The sequence below is a fragment of the Poecilia latipinna genome, unplaced genomic scaffold (assembly GCF_001443285.1).
Source record: "Poecilia latipinna isolate Pla-1442-1.1 unplaced genomic scaffold, P_latipinna-1.0 Scaffold402, whole genome shotgun sequence".
Classification (NCBI taxonomy): Eukaryota; Metazoa; Chordata; class Actinopteri; order Cyprinodontiformes; family Poeciliidae; genus Poecilia; species Poecilia latipinna.
This window is the reverse complement of record NW_015113018.1, coordinates 431,445-457,351: the sequence shown is the minus strand read 5'-3', so window position 1 is coordinate 457,351 and position 25,907 is coordinate 431,445. Positions and strand designations below refer to the sequence as shown.

General features: G+C 39.3%; 1 protein-coding gene across 8 annotated transcripts in view; it reads right to left on the bottom strand.

Annotated features, from left to right (window-relative positions):
- The window catches only part of esrrga (estrogen-related receptor gamma a), a 254,277-nt gene that overhangs the window by 10,751 nt on the left and 217,619 nt on the right, over positions 1-25,907 (bottom strand). For 6 of the 8 annotated variants that reach the window (XM_015037362.1, XM_015037358.1, XM_015037359.1 and 3 more), the window contains 2 exons: positions 20,904-21,014; positions 18,027-18,209 (listed from right to left, as the gene is read on the bottom strand). In XM_015037362.1, coding sequence (XP_014892848.1) covers positions 18,027-18,209; positions 20,904-21,014 — 294 coding nt within the window. The remainder of the gene's footprint in view (positions 1-18,026; positions 18,210-20,903; positions 21,015-25,907) is intronic. The other 2 variants (XM_015037360.1, XM_015037361.1) reach the window with 1 other exon arrangement.

Sequence of the window (25,907 nt, the reverse complement as noted above, 5' to 3'; positions counted from 1 at the left end):
GCCTCATTAAGGCAAAGCTGGAAGCTAGTGTTGATTGTAATGTTCTTTGGTGTTGTGCAACTTTCAAGAAATATTTCATTTTAAAAGATATAAACACACACACACACACACACACACACAATCAAAATATAGTGCCTTGCAAAAATAAAACAAAAAAACAACCTTTACACACTCAAAAGTGAGGTATTTGAGGTCCCGATTACAAAAACTTGGTACGCAAATTCAAATAAACACGACTATTATAGGAACAAAAATTGTTTACATCATCAAAAATCATCTGCATGATAAGTGGGTTTGTGAATGCGGTCATTGACAAACACATCTCTCCTAATTACAGATAAAGTGCACACATGTACACACACACACGCACACACACACACACACACACACACACACACAGCATGCAAATAAAGACCAATAATTAAAACCTTGTAATTAATTTATTGAACTGAAAGTGCAGCTTTTCTTTTTGAGTCACATCAACGATTTTCATCAGGATGAGGCGTCTTTATGTTGCAACTACTCTATGAAGATTTGTATATCTTGAGCGTAGTAAATAATAAACAACGCTACACTTTCATGGTGCTGGCTTTTTCTATTTTTTTTCCATACACAAAATGCACATGAGTCTTTGCGTGTGCACACCTATGCGTGTGTGTGTGTGCGTGTGTGTGTGTGTGTGTTTGTGTGTGCCTCTCCCTCTCTCTGCCTCACCAGCCTGTCTGCGCCGTTCAGCCATCCAATGCCTCTTATCTGTCTGATTAATAGGCGGCCGGCTTCAGGACAAATTAATTAACAGATAACACCATCTCTCCCTTCTTCTCTTCCACCTTTCCTCCCCTCCTTCTCATGAAGCGATCGATACAGCAGAAGAAAAGAAACATCAATGGGAATTTAGTGCTGATGATGGAGAGAGAGGGGTATTGATGGAGGGAGGGAAAGTATGAGAGAAAGAGAGCGATGGAGGAGAGAAGAAAGTAAAAGTGGGGGAGAGAGGTGGTGGGAGGAGAGCTGATGGTGGAGGTGGGAGGGGTGGAGACCTTTCTTTCATACCTGTGATTCCAATTGACAAAAGAAGGTTCCTTATTTGGTTCTAATTACATTTTCTTTCTGCCCATTGTTGATAAGGCATCTCATACTGAGTTAGGAGGTGTGAGTGGGTTGTAAGGTTGTTGTAACGTGTGCAGCAAAGCTGCTTTGAACTTATTTTCAGTTGCTTAGTTGTATGTGGAGCAGCGTACATTAAAACGACTAAACATTTGCTGAGAAATGTGGAGATCTATAAGAAGTTTATGCGGCTGTTCGGTGAGAGCAGCCAATTATAGCTCTGTCTGGAAGCAGAAATTGTGGAATGTTGCTTGTTTTGTGCTTGTTTTTTCATGAGTTTTGGTATATTATTTTTTACCATAAGTGTGTAACGGTGTGTGTGCGTGTTTGGGTGTGCATGTGCCACACGGCGTCTGACAGAAAGGGGCTACGGTGCAGTCATGCAAACTTAACCTCCTCTGCTTGCTCTTGTGCTCTCTTTCTCTTTTCTTTTCACTTTTCTCCATCAGATAGCCACATGAAAACAAACACGCACACACACAAGGAAACACACGTTGATTCCCCAGCCACCCTGCGGCCTGTTTGTCTGCCAAATGAGTCCTGACTGCACGTTTACACCGGAGACCGCACAACAGCCGGGCTCAGACACACACACACACACCTACAGGATAGCCCTCTCTCACGCTCCAGTTGCCTCGCAGACGCACGCAAACACACATATCTCGGAGCCCTATATTTGTTTTTGTGTGGTTACAGGGCAAACGGGAACCAGTGAGAAGCGATTGATGCTTATGAACACATAAATGCGATTCAGCGTATGTATGAGCATGGTATACTGGCGTGTGATAACTGTTGCATCAACAAATACATTTGTGCGTGTATCTGTGTGTGTGTAGCATCATGAAACAGGTGCTGCGATGGGGATCTGATCACTGTTATTAACTCCTGGTGTAATACAACTAGCAAATTTCTAGGTCAGCAGTTTGACCTTTATTTTTTAGGAAAAGCAAACAAGAGGGTGATGATGTCAACAGCAAGGACATCAACACTCCATCAACAAATTCTTTTTCATGGCTTACGTTGATGTCCTCCGGGTCTTTATTAACAAATGTCCTCATCTTGATGTTCAATCGATTTCTTATGTTGAAAAGAAAGATATTTAACTGCAACAAAATCTGATTGAAGAAAAGTTAGGACACAAGAAGCATCTCACCTTGAGTGATGTGTTTCTTCTGGTGACATGACGTCTCTGATATTGGCCTGAGGAAAGTTTCCAAATACTTTTGAGACCTCTTCAAGTTCATTTCCAGACTCTCAAACTGCTGCATCCGTCTTTTTAAAGCCTTTCTGATCTTACCGTGGTCTTCATTGCTCAGTAGTGATTAGCATATGGAACTAAAATTCAATGCATTACAAAATACTAACTGATGTTTTTAGTATGTGCATCTGAAGTGAAATAATTGTGTGCAATGTTAGCCATTTTCAATGGGAATAAAAGTTGGAATATTCTATTTTATCATTAAGCAGAAGACATATGTTTTATAGTTATGTTTACGAAGTCACAAATGTAAACTGTTTTTCTTTCTTCATTTTTATGGTTTATTCATGTTAGTGCATATTTGTTAATTGCAAGCTGATATTAAAAAGCCACAAACATACACAGACCGTCATGGGACATCCTAATTTGTTCACCAACTCTATGATGCACATCAGTTGGACAGTTTTGTCTTTAGCATAGTTTATTCATGGCCCTCCATGGTGGATAAAGCCTCTATACCATACAATTTGTGAAAACGTGTGCACATGGTCGATGTGCTGCCAGCAGAGAAGCAGGTCAAATCAGTGCTGCTGGGCTACATCTAATCAAAATGAGCCAACTTCCAACTTAATCCCACTGTGAGACTTTAGGTTAGATAAAATAGGCCAACATTGCTGCTGAAAGACAAGTGCAATATGTTTTACTGGGGTATGAATCTTCTACACATCAAAAACCTATATTTTGTCTTACATCTGAGGATAAATATTTGCTAAGCTTATTTTTTCCATTAATAGTTGAAATGTTGGTGGAATTTGGTTTGTTTGTGAGGATCTGCCATGATTTACATGTCCTAATATTTGGTTACGTTGACACCAAATGTGATGGCTTTACAAGGTTTTTTTGTAAAGCCATCACGTTTGTAAAGTGGAACACTTCAGGCTAGGGGATGATAAACAAAGGCTTGGATACGAACTGCAGCCAGACAAATGCCATAAAGGTACAGACATAGTGACAGACAAAGGAGCTGCTGATGAGCAAGACAAAAAAAAAAAGCTTTGTAAAATTTTTGTAAAGCTTCTGAATGTAATCTGAGGATTGACAAGTTGTCCGTCTTTCATGTTATGCTGTGTTCACTTTTTAAAACACATTTCACTGATAAGCGCTGTGATAGTATGAGGTTTGTGTTTTCACTGGGAGAGAGGCATGTCTGGATTTCCGTCCTGGACCTGTTGCCCATGTGACCCGATAAACGTAAGACAATGGATGCATGAAAGGACGCTTAAGGATTTTTACTTGTAAATATGTAAAATATAAATGACATAAATATCCCAGTTTTTTTACGTCATAATGAAGCCAGGGACAACCCTTTGGTTCTGTTAAAATAGCCGCTACTTATTTGATCATGTCTACAGGGTGACCAGATGTTTCACTCAGCCTAAACAATGTGACGGTTGTAATCCACTTTTCCTTGTTTTTTGGAAAGTTATCCGACTTAAAGTTTTAAGAAATTAAACTGCTTTAAACTGCATCCCAGAAATGTAAAACACAACATTGTAAAACTGCAAAATCAGGGGAGTGTGTGTCTTCGTGTATAATTGCCTCAAGCTCATTAATGACGACATAAAAAGATGATGATGTCTCACTTCACTACAAAAGTGTTAAAAAAAAATCAACACTTTGTCCACATGAAAATCAAACAAATTATGTTCTTTTTTTTTCTTTCTAAAAACATCCAGAGTCCCTCTCTGAATGACTGAAAGTCACTAAACATTATTGCTAAAGAAGCTGGATGTTTCCAGCATTTTATATCCATGGGAAGTTGAATGGAAGCACGAGAATTTTCTAAAAAAAAAAAAAAAAAAAAAGGCAACCAATCACTCAGTGTGTCAGATCTTCTTATAGGTAGACAAGAGGATATGAGAACAATGGAGTTCATTTTCTTTGATTTGTTTCTCATTGTTCATTTCCAACAGTGGAATGTTCTGTGTTCAGCATGTGCACATACTGTGTCCTGCAGGGGACAAATTTAAGTCTACTGGCCCACTGAGACCGAGATTGCATGAGGATGCGTGAAGTTTCCAACAGTTACCAGCTCGTCGGTGCCCTGTGTGCATCTCAGTGTGTGTTTTTGTTCTGCAGGCACACTGTGTGACGGCATGAAACTCCAGTGCTCGCTCTCGCTACACTGTCTGTATGTGTTTGTGTTTAAACGTGCGCAAATTGTTTCCTGCTGGGCAATGCAAGTGCTCCCTTGTAGCGCTCTCTGAGTGTGCGTGTGCGCTTGTTTGTGTTCGTATCTCAAACTGTTCCGTACCATACGGACAGACGACAGCCAAAATGAACACGGGCCCCCTGTGATGGCTTTGGCCAGGCTGAAACAATACACACAAGAAACGTGAAGAACGCAAACCGTCTTGCACTCACACACCCAAACACACACACACATCCACCAGCTGACCCAATTACACAGAGATGCGCAACGAGATGGAAACAAACCTACCCAGAAAACCAGTTAATTTAAAAGAGCTTAAAGACACACACAGGTTACACATTCTCTTCCACACACACACGCACACACATTGTGGGTTCATAGACACATTGGGTTTGGAGTTGACATGACATAGACTTCTAAATCATATGTTCAGTTTAAGCATTCAGGGCCAAATTCCCTGTAAAGTTCTCCTGGCTGATACTGATTCTTAGTGTTATTTGTGGTCTGACCTGGTGAATACAACTGACAGATTGGATTAAAAATCATGCTTTAAGTTCCTTGGTAGGGGCAGCGGTATTGAATCCACCCAAAATGAAAAAATAAAAATAAAAATAAATAAATAAATAAAAACAAAACAGAAGTTTTGCTTATGTTTTAAAAGCCCATGTAACTAATACTTAATGCTAATATTCACTGATGCTTTCCACTGTTTCAGTCTTCATGTTTTTACTTCTCTGAACTACGAGCTACGTTTTCAACCCTATCAAAAAAGGAGCCTCTGACCTCACATACAATCACATTCATCTTTATGAATATTTCATGACAACAACTAAATTTAAGTGTAGTGATGACAGGTCTGTGTGTAAAGTTAAAAATTAGGGTTTTGTAACTTTTACTGAAGACTATTTCACAATCTTTTTTTGTTGCTACTAAATGGCAAACCACTGGGAAATTAATAAATTACTTTACTTGGTTATAGCACTGATTTCAAAACTGTATTTTATTTTCAATTTAGTCGCATTTACTGAAGATACATTACAAACACAATTATACACCGGAATCCTCATCCTCTCAAACATTCTTGGTTAAAATATCTTTTCCCCTTTCTGCCCCTTCCCCCCTTGAGCTCTCTTTTCTTCACCAACCCCCCTTTCCTCCATGCGGCCTGGGGGAGAGCAGAGCAGTCATAGGGCTGCGGTAGCCTCTAATCAGTGTGAACAGCCAGCTAATTACCAAACCCTCAGCCCTGCCTGACTGTTAATTGCATACATTAGACACCATCAGCAGCACTGCAAGATTAACACTTAAAATCTTCCCATTGCTGTAGTGAAGATGAGTGCTCTGTAAGTGTGTGGGTGTGTGTGTAAAAGACAGAGACGTAGAAGAGAGGAGTGTGTGTGTGTGTGTGTTTGGTGTGTGTGTGCTGTCTCTGTGGTTGCGGGTGCTAATATTTAACACTTAATTAGACCCAAAATGATATTGTCTCAACACGAAGGCGTTGTCTAGTGCGTTAGCTGTTGCCGTTGTGGGGTTGCTTGGGTGGGGGCAGCTGGTCGCTGAGGTCGTCGAGGGCAACCCCAAGTCTCCGTGGAGACGACAGATGGAGTGACATTAAGAGCATCGCAGTGGAGCCATTTCAAATAATAAAATATCAATATTTACATTTTAATTACCTACTTCTTGCTCCACCAGGGCAGAGTCGAGGAGTGTGTGTGTGTGTGTGTGTGTGTGTGTGTAGTTAAGTGTATGAGCACTGCAAGCTCCACTGAGGCCAAGTCTGTTTGACTCCATATAGAGACCAGAGACCTGCTCCAGGGATAACCTTCAGTCCTACTTAATGATTTTTACTGAAATAAATATATTGCTGCAGTTCACACCTTATTTTTCAGACCTTCACTACTAATACGCTTTTCACTTTTTCCTTTACTTCTATCATCCATCCTTTTCCTCATCCTCCACCTTTGCATCCTGCCATCCCCTCCATCAATATATTGCTGATGCAGACTGGATTGACCACTCTGAGTGTGTTAGCATGTGTGTGTGTGTGTGTGTGTGTGCGCGCGCGTACAAATCTGTCCAGGGAATTAACTGCGTATACACACAACTGAGCAGCTTACAAAGTAACTCTTCCTGTTTGTCTCTTTCTGACAAACACATATAACACATGTAATGCTGCTGGTCATTACTAAAGATTACAAACTTAAAATGCAACAAGAGTCACTGCTGATAGGACACCAATCAAGTATAGCATTATGACAGATTGCCTATTATGGTGTTGGTCCACCTTTTCCTGCAAAAACAGCACTGAGTCATCAAGGCATAAGCTCCAGTAGACTTCTGAAGGTGTGTTGTGGGATCTGGCACAGACATGCTATCAGCAGATCTTTTAAGTCCTATAAGTTGCAAAGTTAGGCCTTCATAGATTGGACTTGTTTATCCAGAACATCATTGACTGGACTGAGGTCTTGGGAACTGGAGCCCAAGTCACGGTTCCCAGGGATGGACTGGGCACAGAGACTGTTCTGCTGCTTTGCAGCCCCATACACACAAACTGTGACATTCTGATAGGCGCCTGCCAGAACCAGCAATAAATTATTCAGGAAATTGGGGTACTGTAGTTTATAAGTCTGTTTTGAACTATATGAACTAACTTTTACTCCCTTTTTACGCATCATCAGATGAACCCACTTCTCTTTTTCTGATCCCTGCCCTGTTATCAAAATACTCCTCAAGAGTTTCAACTTTGGGGATGCTGACCTTACTGTCCAGCAATCAGAATGTGGGCTTTGTCAAGTTGCTCAAATTTTTACGTAAACTTGGAGGACAAAATATTCTCTTGCAGCCTAATTCAACCCACCCAAATAACACGTCATGGTGATGAATTTATATTTTGCACCTCACCTGTCAGTGTTCATAATGGTTCGCCTAGTAGGTATAATTGGGAGATCTCATTACAGATTATCCATATGTGTCTGTTTAAGAATCCAGGGCATCTGGCCTTTTATAGTAGATCTAACATTGCTCTTTGGTTACAAATGTATTAAAAATGTATTTAAAAACAAAGTCACAGGATGTCCTGCCAGGCATAATTGGTGTATCAGCAAAATCTTACCGATTGTGGCTTTAAAACAAACCCAGTGGTCCTTATCCGGGCCTGGTGTCTCTATATGAGATTATGAGGCCGTGTTGATTCTATCTGTCTAATCCCCTGTAGCTTCCATAAAGGGAGCACCACTGAAACTCCACAGGGATTAATTTACCATTCACAGATTAGAGATATGTTTGCCAAAATCACCATTGAGAACCCAGTCAGCTGGAGGATAGGCTGACGCGATGCAGAAAAGAGGAAGGGAAGGGAGTGAGAGACATAAACAGAGGGACACGGCGGCAGAGATAAAAGAACGAATCCACACGGAGCCTCCTTTCCTGAAGCACCGTGTCTTAATGTCGTTGCTTGAAGACAAGAACATTAGACCTCATTCCAGCTCCTCATCTGGGCCTGAAAAAGCCTGGGCTGAAAATCTTAATTAATTGTCCAATAGTGCTGTGGGGTCATTATGCATTGCAATAAAGAAGCGTGTAATTATGAGATTTAACAGCCATTACCAAGGCCAGGAACTCATATGTCATCATCAGCAACCAAGCCAACGGTTTGGTTCGGCTGCGCGTGTGGCTTGATAGACAACTCACACACAATGCACATGCACACGCATACTCCATACTCCACACGCATGCTCCACTGTGGGAATATAGTGGTCGGACAACAAGGAGAAAACTACCTTTTATATTAGAGAACAAGTAGTTATGTGCTAATGTACAAGGATACATGAAGACTAACAGTACTAAAAAAAAACATATAAACTGGAAAAATGACACAAACACACACACACACACACACACACACACACACACACTCATAGGCACTTAACAGAAGCCCATCAGTCTGACCCAGACAATAAGGCAGCCAGCTGTGATGGCAGCCTGGAGATGAAACATCCCATCAAGATTAAGCAGACACAAAAATACACATATTATTACTACTGTGTGCCTGTGTGTGTGTGTGTGTGTACGTGTGTGTTTGTATTTACTTTGGGTGGCCTGTAAACCAAAGAGAGGAGAAGCCACAGCCATTTCCTACACAGCAGGTGAAAAGTGGCAAACTCTTGCAGGAATTACATGGCGTGTGTAAAGGCAGGCTGTCAACTACATCTGTATTTAGTCCAGTTTCTAAAAAGACAACCGTCTATGAAAGAGTGTGCAGTCCTACACTGCTGCTGCTCGCCTGCAGATGGTTTCATTTGCTTGTCTACGAAATGTTTGCGCTTGTTACATCGTTTTCAGCTGGTGACTCTCATACATCAAACCTATTTTCCTATCTGATAATGTCCTTATGGAAACCCTTTTGTATGTTATTTAAAAAGGGTGAAGCGGGGGGGAGAGAAAAGGGAAAGCAGAATAGAAAAGATCAGCAAGAAGAAGAAGGTAGAGGAGAGTAAAATGAAGTGGACTATGGAGGAACAAAAAGTGAAAAAGGAATAGATAGAAGGATAGAGAGGAGCGAGGCAGAGGAAGAATAACCATTTCATGCCTGTCTGTGAACTTTGCATGAACCGAGATAAAATAATGTGAAGCCATGACAAGCCTGTACCTCCTTCTGCTAGATTTGCAGTATGCATACCTTAGGTGTGTGATATGTGTGTGTGTGTTGAGGTGGATGAATCTCTGCGTGAGCTCTTGGTGTGTATCTATGTGTGCACTCCAACAGATAGACCAGGATGATGATGATTTGAAATGGAGTTTGGCCTGTGCGTAATTATGATCATCTATCTTTATGCCCCGCCAGCATATCATATAACATCATATCACATCATATCATTTCTCTCTTTTTCCGTCTAGGACAACTGCACAACTACACAAACACACAGACAAAAACTCACAAACACAGAAGCAAATTGAAAGTAGTAAAAACGGACTGTTTGCTCATAATGACTTAGATGATGATGGGCTCAGATGGTCTGCTGATTTATTTGTTACTGCTCGTCTGGTTTGACTTATTATAAAACTGTGTGAGTCTGTGTATGTGAGTACAGTGACTTCTTTGGATGTGTGTGTGTGTTTAAAGTGCTTCTTAACAGAAACATGGATGACATTTGTGTGGAAAGGATTGTGTGTATTCTTATGTTTACGACGTGTGTGTGGCAGAGAATAACGGACACAGACAGGTCAGGATTGTCAGACTGCAGAGACTCTTTCATAGACTGAAAAACAAATGTAATTACTTGGAAAAGAAACATTAGATTACAAAACAATGCAGAGGAACAATTTTGCAAATACTTTTTTTTCTCTTAATAAGAAAAACATGTTCATGTGTTGCTTTATTTATTTATTTTACAAATAAAAATGTAAAAATAAGAATGTGTGTTTGTATTCATTCCCTCTGAGTTGGTACTTTGTGGAACTGTCTTTCAAAGCAATTACAGTCACAAGTCTGGGGTATATCTGTATCAGCTTTAAATATTAATAGACAGATATTTTTGCTAAATTAACTTTGCAAATTAGCACAAGTTCTGCCAGACTTAATGCCAAAAGCTAATTGTCAACCGCCATGTTTCAAAGAGTGGAGTATTTATTTTGGATGTAGTTTTCTGCCACACATAGTGTTTTCCTTATATGCAGGTGAAAACATATAATTTTCTTTTATCTCATTTGACCAGAAGTCCTTCTTCCACATGCTTTTCTACAACTTTATCCCTGACCTGTCTGCTGTGTTCCTTGGCTTTCATGAAGTGGTTTGTTCACAGATGTTCTTGAACGCATCTCTGTTGTATGGACAGCTGTGTTTATACTTAGCTCAAATGATCATCGTCATTTCATTTACTAAAGACACAAAAAGGTTCATGTAAGAAATAAATTAAAATACTGAAATATGAGTAAATAACACAAACATAGAAATCACAAAAGTCACAAATTTACATTTGAAAACACGCATTAAAAAAATAAGAAAAATGGAAGACTCTGGGTGTGACGTTTTCTTTTTGGGGCCGAGGAATATTTCTTCTAGTGTTCTGATTGATAAGCAATTGATCCGATTGTTGGGATATAGTCCCAAGGAAGTTGATTGAAGTAAAGTTGAGTAAAAGGGGCTGAATACAAGTGCATGCCACACTTTTCAGATTTTTGTTTGTAAAAATTGTTGAATTCTTTTTGACAAAGGTTACAAATGCTTTTGCGAGATAAGTTTGCCAATTTTTCCGCTACTTGAAGTAATGCGTGTCAAGACAGTCAAGCATCTTGAAATTATCTTGATAAGAAAGACAAAAGAAACATGCAAAAGAAATGTTCATATGTTATATATGATATGCATTTATCAAAAAGTAAGCCAGGCTGTTCCTTGTTGTTGTTGGAAGATAAAAAAAAAAAGAAAAAAAGAAGCAAGGCACAGTCAAGAAAACGGCTTCATTTTCTCATAATGGTGATGCTTCTGCCTTAATCTAATAAAAGAAGTCCAATTTAATCCAGACATTAGAATCAAATATCAAATATTCTTTCCCTAATTTGATTCCATCAATATTTGTTTTCATCTGCAAACAAGGATGTGTTTGTTTGTACTGCAAGAGGAATTCACGGTGGTGCAATGGAAAATAAGATATCTCTTTTGCATGGATGTGAACAATAAAACAGACAAACACTCTCTCACACAAGCAAACAGACACATATTAAACCTTGGGGATGAGCAGAAATGGAAATCAAACACAGTGAACAGCGCTGAAGGAAAATCAACAGAGACCTGAAGCACAAGCTTGCAGATAGCCATCGAAATCTACCAAGGCCCATTAACTAAATCAGATTGGGATTCCAAATGCAAATCAGATTCCAATAAAGTCAGATTAAGTTAGACATCATTACAGTATGGGAATGGCAGTCGATTATGCCACGTCAAAGAAAGAGAACCCAACTCAGGCCAAGGCGCTGTTAAAAAACAGCTTTTATCTTCTAAATCTAAAATGTTTCTTGATATAATTCAAGTTTCTGAAGAAATATTAAATGTGTTTTCTGTGCAAATATACAATTGAAAATGAATATTTTGATACACCTTGTGAAAAGACAAAATGGTTGATTCCCTCCTCCCCCACTATCCGACACTACATAAGACTATTTTCTTTTTCCTGCGTTTGCATAGTCAGGATTACCAAAAGAAATTCCCTTTCCTTCTGACGATACTATAAGTGAATCAGGCTTGTAGGTTATTTTGCTATTTTCTACGGACTAAGATCAGAGCTTTCTGATGGAAACTCCAAAACATTGACTTTACTGTCATTTTGCTGGATTACTGTCCATTTGGAAGATCTCTGTGTGAAAGCTTCAAAACCTTAAGATGTTCCTTCAGTGTTTACTCAATGGTTTTTCCTCATAATGCCATCTGTTTTGTGAAGCACACCCGTCCCTCCTTCAGCAAAAGTCCCACAAAACATGATGCTGCTACCACCATAATCCACAGTTGGGATGTGTTCTCAGGCTTGTGAGTTTCCCAGTTTATCCCCCAAAAATGAAGGGCCAATGTGGCCCAAAACGTCCAATTCTAGTGTAATCAGCCTGATGGAAGCTTAAAAAAAAAAATCAAGCTTTTATTCCTTGCCTTGTGGCTTTTCAGCGCATATCAAAACAGAACTTATTTCACTGTGGATAATGACACCAGCTATCCTCATGATGTTTTCGTCTACACAGAACTATTTGAAGAAAAGGGCGTGGCAGGAAACCGGAAAGTGCAAGATAAACCAGACTTATAGAAAAGTTGACAGTTCTCTTTTAAATCTTCTTTTTTTGTTGTTGTTGTTTCCATGATGTCACACAAGGCTGTGTTTAAGGTGCCCCCTAAAATACACCCACATGTACCAGTTAATTGAAATGTTGTGAAGAAACTCATTTAGCAAACATGAATTATTTCCATATTCCTAACTGACTTAACATTCCTTGTATAATGTTTCACTTTATACAACTGCAGATGGTGAAAAAATGGTTGTGTGTCGTTTTATGCAATGTGGTTTTAACTCAATGTGTACATCTGAACTTTTTCAGGAATTTGTCAGTTTTCTTATGGGTTAAGAAGGCGCCTAAATACTGTCACTGTCAAAGTGAACCAGCATTTGTAGACAGATTGAGGGCAAATGCGTGCGTGTGCACGAGTGTGTGAGAGTTTCTATTGACATATTTAACCCTGTGTGTTTTCATGACATTTTATTAAACTACCTAATAGCTTTGAGAGGGGGGCACATTAAAAGATGAACTGGAAAAGGTATGGCAACGAAGAAAGAAATGGAGGCAATTAAGAATTGAAGAATGAAATAATTGTTCTGTTTAAGACGTTTTGTTCCAATTTAGCTGCCAAATGGAGTAGGAAAGTGAGAGTGCTGTATTTCTTGTTTCTGGTGGTTTCATCAATCTTTTCACTGATGTTTTGCTGAGTTTAGCCCTGGGGGATCATAGAAAATACCTTATGCAGCTTGTTGCGATGTGTTCCAGTGTTAATTAAGTCAGCTGGAGTATCAAAGTCTCGAACATGTGCAACAGCTTCTGTGTGTGTCTGGCTTGGTTACAGTGTTTTTGGTAAAGAAAAAAGAGCAGCAATTTTTTTATTCAACATTTGCTCAGTACTGGTTGCTTTAGAAATGTTTGGCTAGGTTGCATTTACTTGAGAAATTAATTCTGTATTTGACAACCATTTCTAAACTGTTTGAAAGTAAGAAAACACACATTAAAAAAAAATAAGAAAAATGAAAGACTCTAGGTATGACGTTTTCTTTTTGGGGCCGAGGAATATTTCTTTTAGTGTTCTGATTGATAAGCAATTGATCCGATTGTTCTACATTCACGAACCATGTTTCCGCAGCAAAATAAATGAAAAACTGATAAAGAAATAAAAGGCTAGTTGAGAGGGACAATGTGAATAGAGTGTGGGAGGAGACAGAGGTTGAGAGCTGAGGTTGACTCAATAATGAAAAGGTTGAAGATACCATGGAGTTAGAGAAGATTAGAGGTTATTTCAGGCCATAAAGGAAAATAAGATAGAGACATAGAAAGTGAAATAAAGAAAAAGGTCACATGTGAGATGGGAGATTGTTGGTTTTTGATTTATAGTAGTTCCTGTCTGTTTGGGAGGATTTTGAGAGAGCTTTGATGTAACTGATGTACTAGACCACTTCAGTTATTGCGTATGCAAGAAACTAGATTTTATTTATACAGCACATTTCATAAATAAAAATCACAATGTGCCTCAAAAAGAGAGCAGGAAATTAAAAGGTGTCAACACATTTTTTTTACCTAGATAATTAAATACATGACAATTATTGAAAAGTAACTTTTCTGAATTCAACTACTGTCTAAAGCTGTCCGGTTACATTTTTATATGGTAATGCATGATGTGTGCAGACATAACATCGTTGATTTCCTTCCTCCCTCCTCATCCCATCACCACCTCCACCACTCCAATCGGTACCCCGTATCTCCACAGAGACTGATGAAATGGCTGGACCAATGGTGACACCCCTCCACCTACCGCTGCCCATTTTTTACAACTCAATCATGCCACGTTACAGCCGACACATAGACCGCTTATCCCGAGTGTCAAAATTGAAAGGGGAACAGCGAGGGAGAAAGACTGTAAGAAAAGACAGAGCAAGTAAAAGGAGATAGGGAGGCAAAAGAATAGGGGGAGACCCAAGAGCAATTTCTTCTTGAATAAAAAAGAAAATGGGAGGGGGTTGTAAAAAAAACACACACTAATGGCAAGGCCCCTGGTTCTGGTAAAAAAAAAAAAAAAAAGGGCTCTGTTATAGGTTCCGGCTCTCAGTCGTTGATTCATTCATTTGTTCGTTCCTTGGTCTTTCGTCAAGTCAAGTGCTCGCCCTGTCTGTCTTTCTCTTTTGTGTCCACAAGTCTAGATAAGAGCTGCTAGTATGACTGCCTGGTAGCCATTTAGTTATTATGGAAGCGGAGAGAAAGAGTGAGTAAAAGAAGAGAAAAGAGGATGAAAAGACTAATTCTACTGACAGATAAATGGCTCATTCTGAATGGCCTCTTTCTTTCTTTAATTCACTCCCTTATTCTCCTCTGTTTAAATATTTGCTGTTCTCCTCCTCTTCCCACCTGACTGCACTCCGGTCTTCACACACACACACACACATGCACACACACACACACACACACACACGAATGCACGCTTCACCATGACATGCAGCCTAATATGCATCTGGAGTTGCCTCTTTGAGAGCTATTAAAATGAGATCTTCTCGTCACTAATCCATATTATTGGACGGTGAGGCCTTTCATGCCCTTTGAATAATAACTTCTGATATTTCCACATAAGCACGATTCCCAGAGTGTGACGGCTTACTCTTCATGCTCCGTGCACAGGCGGTGAACAGGTGAGTGTGTGTGTATGGACTTCTCTCAGTTTGAATTAGCAAAAGGCTCACCTGTGCTTATGCGTTTGTGTTAAAAGTACAGGCGTGTGATTCCTTACGGGACACGAGGAGACACGCTGCTGCTGCTGAAACCCCATTTTCCTCTCCTAATGACATATCAGATGTTTGCATAGGGCCATGTCAGTTTGAAAATGAACACAAACATATCTTAGAATAAAATAACCAATCAGAGGAATGTGTGTATTTGTATAATGTTAAAAGTCTCTTAGATGAGGCGATTCTGTGTGTCAAACATGACCAGCAACACACACACACACACACACACACACACACACACACACACACACACACACACCCACGCAGACAGACACACAAGAGTTCTGGTCTTGTTATCCGGGGGCCTGTCTTGCAGGCAGCCTCTCTAACGCTGAGTGATGTTTAAATTAGTTTACAATTTAGGCTCCTCGCTATCTGCAGACGGCTCTTAACTCAGTGTGTGTTTGTGATGTGGTTTTTTTGCCCGTGTGTTTGTGCGTGTGAGAGCGTAACAAATTGTTGCCAGTACGGCAGACATCTAATGACTTCAAATTAGCTGCCTGGCGCTCGCCTTGACACGTTGTTACCACTGTTAGGAGCCTTTGTGTGCGAGCAGCGCGAATGTGCATGTGTGTATGTGCAGCGCTGCGCAGCCATATCATGAAACATAAATTGGCTTCGCCTCCCCTCTCTCTGCCTCTGTCTTTTTTTTTTGCCTTTGTCTCTCAGTCTCTCTCCATCAATTTGATTAAAAAAATTACTGTACCATGGCGAGCGAAGCCTTGTGTACGTGCGCACACTCAAAACACAGTCGTCTCTGGCACGCACGCGCGCCCGACAAGATGTGAAACAAGATGGCTGCTAACAGGTTAACAGGTCTATCCTTTTCTGTTCTTGTTCTGGGTGCGCGTGTGTGTGCGTGAGTGTGTGTGTGCATGTCAGGAACTGATAAAGAATGTTGAGGAGGTGTATTTCTTTCTGACAATCCTCTACACTGTGAGTGAACAGTAGATCATGCTCTGTGAGGACATCACTGTTCAGTGCTGTAAACAGTGAGGATTTCATAACGTGCTCATATCACTCACTCACACACACACACACACACACACAAACACACACACACTTGGAAGATGAAGAGTTCTATCTTTCTCTCGGAGCAGTGGATTGCCTTCCTCGTTCATCTAATCACACCATCTTCTCTCCTCCTCCAAGCAATCGTTGCGCTTCACTCCCTTTTTACAGAAAGATGCTCGCACACACACAGATGCACACACACTACGCTCATCAGATAACCTGTGTAACTTGGCCTGCGTACTTTTAAGAACAGTAAAGAAAAGAAAAGGTGCAAACCAAGTGCATTAGATAACACATGGTATGTGTTATGAGTATACAGCATCTCCCAAAGGTATTGAACTTTTATCCTGTTTTGTCACCTTCTAACCCAATAAAATACCAAATTCGATTTATTTTATTTAAGGCTAAGCAACAGATCAAAACAAAGTAGAGCATAACCGGAAAATGGATGGAAATCAATGGATGGTTTTCAATGCATCTTATATTGAAAACTGTTTTGTAGTTTTTTTTGTTCACTAATAAACCTGCAGTAGTTATACAGTGATTACGCTGAACTCTATTTACTATATAGGATTAAAAGCAATTGAGTAACAGGGGAGCAGCGACTGAATGTAAATGCATGTCATGTTTTCCACATTTCTATTTGTAAAAAAAAAAAAAAAAAAAAAAAAAAAAGGAAAAATAAAATTTTTGTTTTTTTTCCATTTCCCAACTGTAATTTATTTGTGTTAATCTTGCACACGATTCCACCAAAAATACTTTGATGTTTGTGATTATAATCTGAACTGATGTGAGATGTTTTATATGGTGCTAAACCTGGTGTGGCTTCAGATATGAAAGCAAGTCACAAACTCAGCAGGATGGAGGTAAAGAGTTAAAAAGAAACCAGAGGAGGACAGGAAACTGTGAGAAACATCGGAAAAGAGATAAGTATGGGAAATATGGTATATTATCCTAAAAAGAGAAAAACCCATTCTTAGTGTTATTCTTAGTTTATGGATCAATATGTATGTCTGCTTATTGTCCATATGGCAGAGCAGAGATCAATACACTTACTAGGGGCAATGTGTATTCCTATCTCTCCCACTCAATTCATCTCGATTTTTCCTTTTCACTGTTATTTTCGCATTATTGATATCATATACGTATCATTCATGGACCCTGTTATCCAACGCCACCAGCTTTATTGGTATAGATTTACGCAGCATGACTAAATAATATTTATGTCTCTAATCTGGTATTTCCCCCTGTGCTTTACAGCCCTGCTATGCTGTTCTGCTGAAGCAAAGCAGGGCTGTATTTTCTTTTCCTTTCCTTTATTCTGTAATTATTTTTATCTTTCAAAAGGTCAAAACCTTCTGCTAATCTGTTAATCTGATATGCTGCTCTTCTCTGCAGGATCGCTTACAAACGGCCAAAGCAGTTTGGGCACTTTGCTGCTTTTTTGTTACTTTCTTCCTCATTTTTTTAACACAAGATCATATTTTTTGTTCTGCCATTATGGTAATTCCTTTCATCTTGTATTGCAGATCAAGAGAGATTAAGGGAGAAAAGGGGTTAGAGGTTGGCTTAAAAGGATTAGATTGAGTTCTTTCCTCTGTAGGTAGAAATAGATGAGATACACTGTAAAATATCTATCTATCTATCTATCTATCTGAAATATAACATTAAATCTTAGTCTCCTTCATCTCTAATCATCCATCTGTTCTACATACCATTTAATTTCAAACACATTTGGAACATTAAATGCATAAAAATGTTAACCTTAAAGACACAATTTTGGGGAAAGAGTCTGATCATGTCAAGGTTTGGAAGTATCCGGGTGACTGTGCACGTCTGCAGACGTTGCTGCCCCAGACACACCCTCCCCCCAAATCGAACAACGTATTTGCATTTCTTTGTCTGTGGGTGTGGTTGTGATAAAATAAATAAATAAAAATGAACTGATTCAAATTGGGAATTAAATTGGAACCCCTACCTGGGATGTGTTTGGCCCAACCGATGTTGACCACCAGTTCTCTGTCCGCCAGGTCACACAGCGTGGTGAGGGCCTTGATGTCGCTGTCCGGTACTGTTGGGTCAGGCATGGCGTAAATCTTTTCTGGCTCGGCCACCAGCAGGTGAGAGACGATTTTGTTATCTGCAAGGCAGCCAAAGGCAACTGACATGACCACCAGACAAGGAGACAGACACAGAGACAGAGAGATAGTGAAATTTTTGTCTTGGAAGGGTAAAAGCTGTTCCACACCATTCAGGTGCAAAAATGTGAAAAGTCAATGCACAGTCTCTAACGAAACACCTGCTGTGATTAAATACAGCTGCTGTGAGTTAATACAGGTTTTTTTTTTTTCTTTTTTTTTTCTGTAAAATTAACAACCTCAGATCATCAGACTTAATAAATACAAAATGCAGTTTTCAGAAGAGGATTTCATTTATTAGGGGGAAAAAAGCTACCCAAACATGCAACAATTGCCAAGTTTATCAGCACAATATCCTGGGAAGATTCTGTTTCAGGTTCAAGTCCTGAGTAGGCTGCTCCAAACTTTGATTCTGTTCCCTTTTTTTTTTATTTTTTAGCAAAAACAAGAATCCATGGGTTCAAGGTCATGAACTGAAGGACATTCTCTGTTAGGATTTACTGGTGGAGAGTGAAATTCATGGCTCCATCAACATCTGCAATTCTTCCAGGTTCTGAATCAGCAAGGCCGCCTAAGACCATCAGGCTCGACAGTTTTAGGAGTTTTTTTATTTTGAAATTATGGTTTTATGCCAAATGCAACCACATGCACAGCTTCCAAATATTTCTTTTTTTTTCTTTTCGATATTTTAGCCTCCTTCCTGTTCTTTTTAAGCAGTTTCTTGTTTCTACAGGTCAGGCAGTAATAAGCTGTTGGTGTGGTTAGTAAAATCCAAACAGAAACGTGGTTGCTCACAGTTAAATTGTGATTTAACAAAGGGGCCAGTTGTATTCTCACATAGGATTAGATTGGCTGGATAGCTTTTTTCCATTAATAAATGAAATAGTGACAAAAAAACAGCTTTTTAAATGACTAAGACTATTTTTTTCTGGCATTAGAATGAGTCTGAAAATCTCAAACCTTTAAAAGTGACAAAAAACATAACTCTGTACACATAGTGATATAGGACTTGGCATAAAACACAAGATGTGGATAAAAAAAATGTCACAACTGGCTCATAGTGTGTCCTATTAAAAACAAAATAAAAAATATTACTGATGGGATCAAACATAAAAATGCAAGTACCAAAAACTAAAACATTCATCGAAAGACTGCGAGTTTAAAGATGATTACAACAAGCAATTTAAGTTACCACAAATGTTTGCGTTTTGCATCATAGCCATACAGAGATTTACTTTATGGGTGCATATAGAGAGAAAGGATAACTCTGCAAGCTAAACAGCTCTGCTGGCCACAGTGACATGTGGTGATGAGACCTCTATGGCCCATTAGTAGCAGACTGATATCCTACTTCCAAATTAATCCACAGACTAATCAAGCATGGGGATGTTGGTGCACGATGGAGGAGCAAGAGGAGAGAGACAGATTGAAAAAGATGGGGGGAGGAGATTAGGGATGGAAAAAACAGGCAAAGACAGGTAGAAAAAGAGCCGCAGACTGATTGTAAAAGACGGACAGGAAGCGTCTGGAGATGTGATAACTAGGCAGATATAAACAAGAGGGAGTGAAACAGAGTTGTGAGGATAAGCTGTGTATTGATTTAACACAGTCCACCACCCCCAAATCTTTTATATTCACACAAATGAAATGTATGTAGCCACACACGCCCGGTCCAACTCTGGGGTCATTTGAGCCTCACCACTCCGAGTCACACTGCAGTACCTGAGAGTAAATCTTATTTAATGTTTCCCTAATTAGAATCAATGGAAGCCCATTTCCAAACCCTGGGCTATTGTTCTGTTCTCAAACAATCAATTGGGACGGTGAGGCTGGGGACTGGGCTGCAGACAGACAGGCTGTGTGAGTGTTCCTGTCTGCGAGGATGACAGAGGCGCAGGAGGATTTTGTGTGTGACAGAAATAAAAGTAGCTGTTTAACAGAAAATAGGAGGAATATTTGGACTTGTCCTCTATTACAAAGGACAACCTTTTGCTACATTAACAAGACTAACCATAAACTTTATGTTGAGTGCTAGTACACACTCATCCTCTTTGCATGCCAACATAAACACAGTGCACACAAAATCAGTTTATCCCATCATTTCAATAATTAGTGTTGCAGAAGTCCCAATAAGCTGCTGTGCAGCCATTCAGCATATTGGCCTAGAGCAGAATATGCTTCAGCTTTAGGCAAAATGGGCTTTGGGGAGCAAGCTGCTAAACACCGCTCAATCTGCACAGCGCGCGCGTGTGTGTGTGTGTACATTGTGTGTACAAGCAGACGGTTAGCTAGAGAGCTAACTCTAGTTTGATGTGGTTGCCAGATTGGATTTAATCCGGATTAGGGTTACGGCTGTTCTCCTGCCCACCCTCCCTGTTCCTCCTTCTCTCTCTGTCTGAGAAACGCTCTCATTTAGGCTTAATCTCCCCACGTCTCTACCTGTCCCTGTCACTCTCACTCACTCTCGCTTGTTAGATGTCCACTCGTCGTGCTCTGGTTTTTATTCTCTGAAAAAGCAGCCGATCCAACAGAAATTAAATTGATCTTAAAAAGATAGCAGTAGAAACAAATATAGATAAACATTGTTCCAAACAGCTGGGTTTCTTTACAACCTGTGTTTCCAACTTTTTATTTGCAGGTTAAGACAATTCAGCATTCGGACACAGATTACACACAGTTGTTAGACCCGAAATGTGTGTGAAGGTTTATTTTCTTACATGGCTTTTTTGGAGGCAAAGCCAGCTGTGGGTTCAGGTACGGGCTGTTGTCTGCATCTATTCGGCGTTTGTATTTTTGTCTTCCCCCGCGAACCCTGTCCAGACGAACACCTGGAAGACATATCAAAGAAAGGAGACAAGTATTATTTTCGTGAAGGCAAAAGAGACACTGATGATAATAAACACGTCATGGTCTTAAGCACATTCTAACTCAAGAAAAAAAACATGTGAAAGCAGACATCTCCACTTGAGTATGTGTAGTTTTTTGCTTATTAATAAACTTATTTATTTACTCTTATGTGTTTTTCTAAACTTTTTTTTCTTTCTTTTACTTTTAGAATCGACTGAAAGCCACAGAGACACTATTTCAGTTCCACTCTTTTCCCACATTGTTTTACTGGTTTTCTGGCTTCATGTTGCCCAATCTCTGCCTCCCGATTGCTGTCTCCCTCTCTGTCTCGTTAATTAATTGACACAAAGGAGTCCTAATTGAATTAGGCCTATCCCTCAAGGGATTGGATGTTACCGTGGTTACCACTTAAAGGTGGATAAAGAAGACAGAGGTGTTATGTGCTTTAGAGGAAGAGAGGGAGAGACTGAAGACGATAGCAGCAGAAAGGAGAGAAGAGCAGGCCTGAAACACTCTGAAAGTTTTGAAAGCACACAGAAATACTTCTGTACTTTTATGCCAGTGAAAATGAAAGCAAGTAACTTGGGAGAGAGATGAAATATTTGTTCAGAATTGTTTTTATTCTGATGCCTTAAAAATTAGCTTTATGCTAAACAAATGTGCAAGTGTTGATGGCACTTTAAAGATCGACAAACTTGCAATTAAAACCAAAACCATGCACATCAATTTTTAAATAAAGCAACTGATTTTTTTTGCACATATTTTCTAACTACAAGCTGTTTAAACTTAAAAAGCTTTTTGGGTTTAAGTGTTACAGGTAAGATGTATTTTTCTAATGAGTGACTGTAGCCTATAGATAGTAACACCAGAAATCAAAATGTGTAAATTTAAGTTGTGAGGCGTTAGATATTTTTGCTGTCCTGGAAAGGGCATGGCATCCTTTATCACCTGACCTAAACCCCGATAACAACTTGTGGACCTTTCTTAAACAGGACATTTAAAAGGGAAGGAGAACAGCCCAGCTCTCTGAACAGTGTGTCTGGGAAACACCTGCAGGTGATGCCAGAAACATTTGATAATCAACAGTTTAAAAAACTGACAGATTCCATGCATGGGAAAGTTTGTTGCCGTTGTAGCTTGACAAGTCAGTTTAGTTGCATATTTTAAAAGGTTAATTTCACATTACCTGGTGAAAATAAAAAGTCAAATGGAAAAATTTTCATCTTTAATTTATTTGGATAATAACATAATAATTCTGCCCTCTACATTTGCCCAATAACTGTGCATACATGGATTTTATAAGGAAGCCCAAACCTCACCCTTACTTTCTTAAATTTTAAGATCCGAGGTTTGTTCTGGTCCATTATGGTCGCTGTGTGTGTGTGTGTGTGTGTGGGTGTACGTGTGTGTGTGTTTTATTGACAATCTAAATCTAAAATTCTAGACTTTCTTTACTTATCTTGACCTGAAGATGTGAATTAGCTAAAAGCTATAATCTGGTACTGCGTGTCGAATGGTGACATTTATGTTAAAGCTGTTTGTTGCCCCTTTTTTAAGTAAAGTTAACTATTATTTTGAATTTACTTAAAGCACTCTAAATACTTGATAAAATGGCTTCTGTCTAATAATTGTGCAGATAGTATGTACATAGACAAAAATCTCCTTTTGTTATTTTTGACATAAAATTTGTAGCAATTTCAAAAAGTGGTTTCTACAATATGCTGAGAATAGTACTACTTCTAAGTACTACATTCATTACGACAAAAAAATTATTTTACTAACCAACAGCAACACTTGGAAATATTTTCTTGGACACATTGCACATTTAAATTATTTCACCGTTTTGTAACTCTACAAAGCAAAGAAAGATTTGCTCGCTCACAGAGATCTAAATCATTTGGAAAATATGCAGACCACGTTCAAAACAACACAGAGATTTAACATGAAGATTTCAATTGCCAGAAAAGGAAAAATATCACGAAGGATAAACTAGACCTGCGAGTACTTATAGATGTGCTTTATATCTAGCATATTTAAACTGCCCACAATCCTTTCTGAATGACGTAGGCACTCATTAACTCCATGGTGTGTGTGTGTGTGTGTGTGTGTTCATGTATGCAACTGCTTGAGGCGGAGATAGGGGGACAGAAGGACTGACAGTCCAGGTACAGCAGGGGGCCCAGTGTCAGCAAACGGTCAAGAGACTCTTAACACTAGGAGGTACAAACCTACTCAAACACCTATTCTGGGCTTTTGCCTCTCACATACACACTGAAACTACATCTACATTTCTGTAACCCACACCGGCATGTCGTGTTTGTAAGCCCTGACAAGAAGCACGTTCACAAAGCACTTGGGTCACTGGTGTTCCTGAGGAGGGAGAGGCCAATGGAAAAGCAGGTGTAGAGATGGAAAGGGACAATAAAATGAAGAGCGATTTAAATTTTCTGGTGCAAGCAATCATTAAGCTGAAGAAAAATGCTCAGTTTAAAATCAGCACAAAAAACGGCAGGGACCCCTAAAACAACAATCGTGACACCACCAGCGTGGCCACAAAATTAAAAGGCAGCATGACATCAAAACAGAAATAGAATTAAAAAAAAAACAGAAAGCAGCTGCTGTAATGTTACCTATGTGAGGAGAGAAGCCACATAAATACCAGTGTCTACAAATAAACCTGAGGTTCTTACCCACCTTATTCAGTACTGTACATAGACTATATACTGTATTTAGTCTATGTACTAAATACCTAATCATTAAAGATGATTATATGTTGAAATAATATATCCAGACAACTCAATCCAGAATATTATTCCAAATTCTAGTTTTTATGAAAATGTTCATTTAAATGGATGGCTGATCATTTAATGTTCCTATATATAACTAACTTAGATAGAAAACTTGCATTAGCTCCTCTCATGGTAAACAAATGTATGTCTTTTCAATCAGCAATGTCTAAATAAATAATCCAGTTTTATGTTTTGCAGAGTACTTTGTGGAATATCACATCATTTGTCGTTAATCAAGGTATTTTTGTTGTGGTTTTACAACCACAACAAAACCTTTTTTCTAGAGAAAAGGTTTCTAGAAACCTTAAAAAAAGGTTTCTATAAGATTCTCCATTTGCCCCAGGCTGTAAAAGTGTGGGTGTCATAAACCAGATAAGGAGCTTTTCACTTCAACTCTCTAATAAAGAGTTAAGTCTTTCAGCACAATATACTTGCACGATTTTTGAACGCTTTCTTTTACATTCCAACTTTCAATTCTCTCTCCTCCTGGTGCAACTAAAAGACCCTGAATTCACTTCATAAAGTGTCCCTTCTAACTACCTCATCTATTTTCCACCAAATTAACTCTCTCTCAGCACTGATTAATGGTCAAATCTAAATGAATCAAATTAAAAATTGAAAATTATATTTCCAAAGCTCACAAAAAAAGAGACAGGAGGAAGCTCGTAGGAGAGTGAGAGTGTGTTAACTCCTCTTAACAAATGAGCCTTCAAACCATAAAGAATGGGTGAGAGAGGGGGAACGAAGGGAGGAGATGAGAGGGGAAAAAAGACGAGAGAGAAGAGGGCCGTGGGGGAGCAAATGTGGAAATTAGAAATAATGAAACATAAGAGGGAAAGAGAAGAAAGACTGAACACAAAACAGAATGTAATGACTGAAAATAAATAAAAAAGAGCTCTTGTACGACATGAAATATGAGGAAAGAAAGAAAATCTGAAGAATACAGCATACTTTGCCTAAGAACATGAACTTTTCATGTCAGACCAGCCCAATGGGGTACATAAGTATGAAGTGAAGTAAAAGATACACGGTTTAATTTGTTTTAAACATAAATTTCTGAAAAGTGTGGCGTGCATGTATGTATTCAAACCCCCAAGTGAAATCCAGCACAACTTCCCTTCACAATTCACCTTATTAGTAAATAGAGTCAACTTGTGTGTAATTGACTAGAGAAGCATTAGTTGAAGAAAATGATTGAAAATTTGTATTGGTAATTGGCTTCCTTTGCGGTTTGCCACAAGTTATGTGGAGGACAAAGAAAAGAATGTGCTCTTCTTACATAAGATCAATCTGGCTCACATGCATAAAGCTGTGTGACAAAAATAAATAACGCTGCGCGTAACCCTAAACACACCATAACCATTGGTATGTCAAGATATGTCCAGAATCTATGCAGGAAAACTTGACAGGTGGATTAAATATAAATGAACACCAAGCTCATTGTAATATGTAAAGTTATGCAACGATGTACCAAACAAGAGATTCTAAGATTTTCTACAAGAAAATCCAACTAGCAGCAGCCCTGAACTTGCACTCTCTCACACACAGAACAAATATCCCAACATAACTGTTTTCCTGTCACTGGTATGTTTTCTAACTTTTTCGCTCTCTTGCCAATATTGTGTTACTTTAGTTATTTTTCATTCTTTCAGTTATGCACGCACATCCACCAAAGTGTGCTCACAAACACTGCGACAGTGATGAAGGTGAATGATTTCTATCGTGGGAATATTGCTGGCTGTCAATAGCCCGATCCCCACTGATCATATCAGGATAGATTTTTTTTTTTCTTTTTTACACCGTGCTGGCGTCACTCTGTGTCAGCACATGTGCGTGTGCGTGCGTGTGTGTGTGTGTGTTTGTGAACAGATGAAGGATTGCGAGCGAAATGCCTTTGACACCTGAATGCACATGCAGGAGAAAGACAGAGGGGAGAGGAAAAGACAGAAGAGGATGGAAGGAAAAACAGAACACAGATTGATTTCAGATGGTCAATGAAAATGGTGAGAGAATTGGGGGATAAATAAGAGAGCCGTGGGAAGGAGCAAAGGGGGGGGGGGGGGGGAGGGAACCAAGGGGGGGGGG